The sequence below is a fragment of the Salvelinus alpinus genome, chromosome 22 (genome assembly GCF_045679555.1).
Source record: "Salvelinus alpinus chromosome 22, SLU_Salpinus.1, whole genome shotgun sequence".
NCBI lineage: Eukaryota > Metazoa > Chordata > Actinopteri > Salmoniformes > Salmonidae > Salvelinus > Salvelinus alpinus.
Genome location: NC_092107.1, coordinates 36069632 through 36077833, shown reverse-complemented (window position 1 = coordinate 36077833; position 8202 = coordinate 36069632). Strand labels below are relative to the sequence as shown.

Below are 8202 nucleotides of genomic sequence, written 5' to 3'. Positions count from 1 at the left end.
CTGTTTGAATATGCAAACAACCAATGCTGTTTGAATATGCAAACAACCAGAAACAGTTCCTGTTACTCAATCAGTATGAGAAGAACCTCACTTCTAGTAAAACAAGGACAGGAGGGGTGAGACCACCGATCTCACTGTCAACACACTTAGAACGCCTACTGCAGATCAGGCGCCTGACGAACGTCCTGCTTTACCTCCCCCTATGACACACCAGTTTCGTTTTCTCCTCCTCTCTCTCTTCTCCTTTGATGTCGAGTCCCGCCCCTTGACCGGGGTGAGGAGCACCGTGAGTGGCTGAGAGGACTGAGTGCTCCCTGCAACAGCTGCCTCTATCCACAAACAGGAGTTGGCGGAACTGAGCCCAGTAGAGAACGACAAAACAGCCGCTTTGTCACGCATTGCCTCAGCACTGTACCAGCAGGCCAAACGCAGATCACCTAGGACGACATATCTATACATTCATGACCGGACAGGGATTAAGTGGTTTAGAAGACAATTGCACGGAATAGATAGAACGGATTTTACACAGGTAGGAATAGGATCTGTGTGTGTTTGGACGCTTTTGTATTGTAAACGGGCTCTGTGAAAGCAACGCTATAATAAATCACCTAGCCAGCCGGGGCACCTATGCAGTATGTGTGTTGGAGATCGACTATATTGCAGTCCTTTTGCGCAGCGCACCAGATCTACAGGACTCCTGGAAGGGAATTCTTTACAATTTAGAAATTCTATAGCAGTGTGTTACGTTGCACGGCAATGTATTTGATGTCAAACACCCACCGTGTTTTCTGGATAAAACCTGCTGAAATGCGGGTTATTGCGCATAAACCTAATTTGTATGGGGAATATGTGCGTTATAACACCGTGTTATTCTAATCGTTGACTAGGCTCAGACCTATAGGTATTTATATAGAGGACGAAGGCCTTTTGGTGATCGTTACAACCAGGGAATGCAGTGGCTGGGTCGAGTCTTTGTGCGGTTCGCCGCAGTCCCCCTACCCTCGGTGCGTGTCTGTGGATCGCTTTAACTGAGACCATAGGCCTACGTGTAAACTTGCTCGAGCAGCGATTTGTAATTTGCACGTATACTGTAGACCCCGTTTATCCGCCTCGGCTGATCAAAATACTCATCGAGAACGTTAAGGTCGGACAAGGGTTGTTTCGCGCTGTAGGCTTATAGCCTACGCAGTGTAGACGCATCATGACGCTCGTCGTTGACTGGAAGTAATACTGTTTCTACATTTGGGAGGCTTTTTCCCCCCACAGTTTATATTCTAGCTTCTAGAAGGCTATATGGTAAGCAGGATACTTCCCGTCTCACTAGTTGTATCATTTTAACATTACCGAGGAAAATAAACTATTGGTTTCCAAGATGACGGTTATTGTTTATCATCCAATGAAACGCAATGGTTATTGACTCTGAATGGGCTGACTAACAAGTTTGTTATCTAATGACACATGCCCAGGACTTTCGAAACCTATGAGGCATACATTTTAGGAGTGTTATTTCTCTCACTCTCATTTCTTTCCGCCTCTTTCAGGACTGTTGGGTTTTAGGAGTGCCCCTGGCCACCATGGATACAACTTCGCATAGCCTGCAGAAACCGACAGCCTCAACCGACAAGGTCCTGGACGGTGGAACGGGACTCGCTTTGGATATGAGTATGGGGGACCGGGAATTCACGGAACAATCGATTAGACTTACCGACAAAATCCCGTTAGTGAAGCCCTATTTAAAAAAAAAAAAAGGACAGAGGAAACTAGACTCAAAATGCATCCGTGCGCTCCAGGACCCTATCCTGACCACATTACTGAGTACGGATGCACTTGTTACCGGAGACGGGGTGTTTGTTCCCCGGAACCCTCCGACAAGGACAGCGGGGAACCTATGCACTGCGGGGGTGGTCAAACAGGCACGGATTGGTGGGCCTGTGTGTCTGAAAGAGTCGGGAGCTACCGGTGTAACGGCTATGATTACCGGCGACACTGACACAGAAATAGCGGACACCGCCGCCGAGTTGGAGGAGACAGAGAGGGGGGTAACCAAGGTACCGGTAGATCTCCAACGCGTGACAATAGACCCTAACGAACGCAGATTCCAGCTCAAACGTGTCCCCCGGGCGCGCGAGGTGGGGGCTGCAACCCCCATACCAGATACCCCTCTAGTATCCCCTCCAAGCCAGGGGGGAAACACGATGAGTGACCTCTTCGCCTCTAAAGCCTTGCGGGGGCCAGATTGTCTGACCATCAAAGACAGTACGAACACCCCCAGTCTTCATGCCGACAAAGGCGAGATATTTCAGGATAAAAGCGAAGAGGCCTCCCTGGATCTAGTGTTTGATCTGCTAACCCAGCTCCAGTATCACACGCACCAAGCCGACGCAGTTTCGATCTGCGTGGATTTCCTGCAGGGGTTGTGTGTGTACGGGAGTGACTGCGCTTACCACCATACTGTGCTGCCCTACCACTGGCAGATCCGCAAGAGTGATACTCAAAGCTGGCAAAGCGTGGCGGATGATTCGCAGGAACAGTTGGAGAGGCTTTACTGCAATCCGGACAATGAACAAGTCAGGCTCAAATTTCAGTAAGTGCTTTTATTTTGTTCTACGTTCTGTGTAAAAGTAGCCTCAGAGAGCTGAGATTGTATTTACAATTTTAAGACAGGAGTTCTTTGACATGAGAAAGGTATGCTGTTTGCTATAGAAAAGGAGAGCGGCACTCTCTAGGAGCTTAGACGCAATCATGTAATAACCTAATAGCCAACATTTGGACAGACAAGCTGTCTTCATCAGGGTATAATGATAAACACTGCGGGTCACTAGTTTATAACGTGTCATAGAACATACACAGGTGTCTGTAATCATGGCCTGGGTGTGGCCTGATATCATTGGTTAATTCTAACATATATATATATATATATATATATAAGAACATACAAAAACATGAATGATAATAGATATACGATAATAGATATAGATAAATATAGATATATTTTGTCTGCATAGGCTGCTGTTTGATACATCTGTTTCTGTAGGTGTGTGTGTGGTAATGTTTAACTGACTGAGTCGTTTTGGTTCTCTGACTTCCTGTATCTCAGTTCTTCTTCGCATATCATTTGTTATGGCACTTTTAATTCCTGCAATAGAGTGAGTCTGCTTTTTCTGCTCCCAAACCTAGCCTTCTCATTGGTTGAAACAGCTCGAACCAGGAAGTGCTGTACCCATGGCAGCTTAGAGCTAGGAACTTGCATGACCTACTGCTGCCTTGTGCGGTCACAGGCACTAGCTCTCTCTCTCTCTCTCTCTCTCTCTCTCTCTCTCTCTCTCTCTCTCTCTCTCTCTCTCTCTCTCTCTCTCTCTCTCTCTCTCTCTCTCTCTCTCACACACACACACACACACACACACACACACACACACACACACACACACACAAGCACACACACACACACAAGCACTTGGCAAGCGATAGCAGATAGGCATATAAAGCGTGCTCTGGTTCAAGCTATACACTGCACATTCACACAATGACACGGTTAGCTATTTCACCACATACACGCATGTGTGTGACTGCGTGTGCGTGTTTTTGATTTTAAGTTTTAAACTGACACTACATGAATGCCTTCCCACCCACAGGATACGCCCCTGTCTGTGAGAACCCAAACGCAGCCAAGCTTCTATTGAATATGCAACACACTCATATAAGCCTAGCGATATTAGGCTTTCCTGATAGTAACTTAGTATAGTAAGTTTCAAAAGTAGTGTCAGATTCCCAAACATTATTATTTTTTATTTAACCTTTATTTAACTAGGCAAGTCAGTTAAGAACAAATTCTTATTGACAATGACGGCCTATCCCGGCCAAACGGACGACGCTGGGCCAATTGTGCGCCGCCCTATGGGACTCCCAATCACAGCCGAATGTGATGCAGCCTGGATTCGAACCAGGTGACGCCTCTTGCACTGAGATGCAGTGTCTTAGACCACCGCGCCACTCGGGAGCCCCCATTTATAAACAACCATTCCAAAATAACGCAGTGACTACCAGTGTAATAACCTGTATAGTTACTGTGTATCAGACTAGTAAATACATTTTTAAGAAACCTCTTCTTACATTCTCTCAGAGAACCAAAGTAGCCATGGTAACTATCGGTATTAGGACAAACCGTAGGACTTTTATGTAAGTGTAAAAAACTTTCCCATTTAGTTTACACCTCTCCTTTAAAAGGTATTTGTTTTCTTCTTTATGGCTTTCTTTTGGGAAGTGTTAGACCATCAAATTCTCCGGGAGAATTTCAAACAACGGCCCACAACACACTCCCGACATGCTCTGAATTTGAATTCACATATAAGCAAGTATAGCCAGATGTACATATGGCTATACTGTAACTGCCCCCCCGAGATATTGTGTTGCCATAGTAACCGCATACAGTTGATAACAGCTGTTATCTGAAGAGCAGGACAAAACAAGGCTGGCCGTCGACATGGCAACAGACTTATTTGGCAGCCGTTGCTGTGTGTGTGTGTGTTAGAGAGGGGTGTGTGTGTGTGTGTGTTAGAGAGGGGTGTGTGTGTGTGTGTGTTAGAGAGGGGTGTGTGTGTGTTAGAGAGGGGTGTGTGTGTGTGTGTGTTAGAGAGGGGTGTGTGTGTGTGTGTGTTAGAGAGGGGTGTGTGTGTGTGTGTGTTAGAGAGGGGTGTGTGTGTGTGTGTGTTAGAGAGGGGTGTGTGTGTGTGTGTGTTAGAGAGGGGTGTGTGTGTGTGTGTGTTAGAGAGGGGTGTGTGTGTGTGTGTGTTAGAGAGGGGTGTGTGTGTGTGTGTGTTAGAGAGGGGTGTGTGTGTGTGTGTGTTAGAGAGGGGTGTGTGTGTGTGTGTGTTAGAGAGGGGTGTGTGTGTGTGTGTGTTAGAGAGGGGTGTGTGTGTGTGTGTTAGAGAGGGGTGTGTGTGTGTGTGTTAGAGAGGGGTGTGTGTGTGTGTTAGAGAGGGGTGTGTGTGTGTGTGTTAGAGAGGGGTGTGTGTGTGTGTGTTAGAGAGGGGTGTGTGTGTGTGTGTTAGAGAGGGGTGTGTGTGTGTGTGTGTTAGAGAGGGGTGTGTGTGTGTGTGTTAGAGAGGGGTGTGTGTGTGTGTGTGTTAGAGAGGGGTGTGTGTGTGTGTGTGTTAGAGAGGGGTGTGTGTGTGTGTGTTAGAGAGGGGTGTGTGTGTGTGTGTGTTAGAGAGGGGTGTGTGTGTGTGTGTGTTAGAGAGGGGTGTGTGTGTGTGTGTTAGAGAGGGGTGTGTGTGTGTGTGTGTTAGAGAGGGGTGTGTGTGTGTGTGTGTTAGAGAGGGGTGTGTGTGTGTGTGTGTTAGAGAGGGGTGTGTGTGTGTGTGTGTTAGAGAGGGGTGTGTGTGTGTGTGTGTTAGAGAGGGGTGTGTGTGTGTTAGAGAGGGGTGTGTGTGTGTGTGTGTTAGAGAGGGGTGTGTGTGTGTGTGTTAGAGAGGGGTGTGTGTGTGTGTGTTAGAGAGGGGTGTGTGTGTGTGTGTTAGAGAGGGGTGTGTGTGTGTGTGTTAGAGAGGGGTGTGTGTGTGTGTGTTAGAGAGGGGTGTGTGTGTGTGTGTTAGAGAGGGGTGTGTGTGTGTGTGTGTTAGAGAGGGGTGTGTGTGTGTGTGTTAGAGAGGGGTGTGTGTGTGTGTGTGTTAGAGAGGGGTGTGTGTGTGTGTGTGTTAGAGAGGGGTGTGTGTGTGTGTGTTAGAGAGGGGTGTGTGTGTGTGTGTGTTAGAGAGGGGTGTGTGTGTGTGTGTGTTAGAGAGGGGTGTGTGTGTGTGTGTTAGAGAGGGGTGTGTGTGTGTGTGTGTTAGAGAGGGGTGTGTGTGTGTGTGTGTTAGAGAGGGGTGTGTGTGTGTGTGTGTTAGAGAGGGGTGTGTGTGTGTGTGTGTTAGAGAGGGGTGTGTGTGTGTGTGTGTTAGAGAGGGGGGTGTGTGTGTGTGTGTTAGAGAGGGGTGTGTGTGTGTGTGTGTTAGAGAGGGGTGTGTGTGTGTGTGTTAGAGAGGGGTGTGTGTGTGTGTGTGTTAGAGAGGGGTGTGAGTGGCCGGTTTTCCGCGTAATCGCCTGACTGCTTCAGACATGGATGGACGTCGAATACTGACTCGTATCGCTGGTCACTTGTATCGCTGGTTTGAGAGATGGCATGTGTGAGATTGTGAACATGGGAGAGAAAGTTAATAATTCTGTGTGTGTGTGTGAGAGGGGTGTGTGTGTGTGTGTGTGTGTGAGAGGGGTGTGTGTGTGTGTGTGTGTGTGTGTGTGTGTGTGTGTGTGTGTGTGTGTGTGTGTGTGTGTGTGTGTGTGTGTGTGTGTGTGTGTGTGTGTGTGTGTGTGTGAGAGAGAGGGGTGTGTGTGTGTGTGTGTGTGTGTGTGAAAGGGGTGTGTGTGTGTGTGTGAGAGGGGTGTGTGTGTGTGTGTATGTGTGAGGGGTGGGGAGGTCCATCATGGTTGTATGAGACTAGATGAATCCCATCCATATGACACCTAGTAAATACTAACACTAATCCTCTTCTCTCAGGATCCCTCTGGCCAGCAACAGTTACATAGAGAGAGGAACGGAATACTGTTTACATACGCTCACCCCCATCCCCGTGACAGGAATATGTCATGTGTGTGTGTGTGTGTGTGTGTGTGTGTGTGTGTGAGCCTTTTGTTGGACGGGCGGTAAAAGCATCACACGTTATTAACTGACACAGAGTCACTGAGCACCAAGGGCAGAGTGACCAGACACCAAGGTGTGTGTGATTTCTGTCCATGTGCACAACTGCCAGTGTGTGTGTTGTGTCTTTGTGCCGTTGTTTGTCAGAGAATATAATTTCTCAGACAACGTTTAGTAGAGGTCGACCGATTATGATTTTTCAACGCCGATACCGATACCGATTATTGGAGGACCCAAAAAAAGCCGATACCGATTAATCTGACTATTTTTTTATTTTATTTGTAATAATGACAATTACAACAATACTGAATGAACACTTATTTTAACTTAATATAAACTATACATAAATAAAATCAATTTAGCCTCAAATAAATAATGAAACATGTTCAATTTGGTTTAAATAATGCAAAAACAAAGTGTTGGAGAAGAAAGTAAAAGTGCAATATGTGCCATGTAAAAAAGCTAACGTTTAAGTTACTTGCTCAGAACATGAGAACATATGAAAGCTGGTGGTTCCTTTTAACATGAGTCTTCAATATTCCCAGGTAAGAAGTTTTAGGTTGTAGTTATTATAGGAATTATAGGACTATTTCTCTCTATACCATTTGTATTTCATATACCTTTGACTATTGGATGTTCTTATAGGCACTTTAGTATTGCAAGTGTAACAGTATAGCTTCCGTCCCTCTCCTCGCTCCTACCTGGGCTCGAACCAGGAACACATCGACAACAGCCACCCTCGAAGCAGCGTTACCCATGCAGAGCAAGGGGAACAACTACTCCAAGTCTTAGAGCGAGTGACGTCACCGATTGACTAGCTAGCCATTTCACATCGGTTACACTAGCCTAATCTCGGGAGTTGATAGGCTTGAAGTCATAAACAGCGCAATGCGTTAAGCATTGCGAAGAGCTGCTGGCAAAACGCACGAAAGTGCTGTTTGAATGAATGCTTACGAGCCTGCTGGTGCCTACCACCGCTCAGACAGACTGCTCTATCAAATCATAGACTTAATTATAACATAATAACACACAGAAATACGAGCCATTGGTCATTAAAATGGTCGAATCCGGAAACTATTATTTCGAAAACAAATGTATTCTTTCAGTGAAATATGGAACGGTTCCATATATCTAACGGATGGCATCCCTAAGTCTAAATATTGCTGTTACATTGTACAACCTTCAATGTTATGTCATAATTATGTACAATTCTGGCAAAGTAATTAGGCCTTTGTGTGTTACCTGTGTTCGTAATTGTGTGTGTGTGTGAATGTTTCCGCGTGTGTGTGTGTGTGTGTGTGTGTGTGTGTGTGTGTGTGTGTGTGTGTGTGTGTGTGTGTGTGTGTGTGTGTGTGTGTGTGTGTGTGTGTGTGTGTGTGTGAGGAGATAACGTGTCAGACCGCTTATGAAATGATTCACTGGGGCGAGGTCTGGGTCGCACTGCCTTTCATCACTCAGCCTCTGCCTTTCTCTCTCTCTCTCTCTCTCTCTCTCTCTCTCTCTCTCTCTCTCTCTCTCTCTCTCTCTCT

The 8202-nt window shown here is 46.5% G+C and overlaps 1 protein-coding gene across 2 annotated transcripts in view; it reads left to right on the top strand.

Annotated features, from left to right (window-relative positions):
* The first annotated feature begins 242 nt into the window (after positions 1-242).
* The window catches only part of LOC139549467 (protein mono-ADP-ribosyltransferase TIPARP-like), a 32175-nt gene continuing 24215 nt past the window's right edge, over positions 243-8202 (top strand). The window contains exons 1-2 of one of the 2 annotated variants that reach the window (XM_071360015.1): positions 243-529; positions 1542-2584. In XM_071360015.1, coding sequence (XP_071216116.1) covers positions 1575-2584 — 1010 coding nt within the window. In that variant the 5' untranslated portion in view covers positions 243-529; positions 1542-1574. Of the gene's footprint in view, positions 530-580; positions 1297-1541; positions 2585-8202 lie in introns of those variants that run through there. The other variant, XM_071360013.1, reaches the window with a different exon arrangement.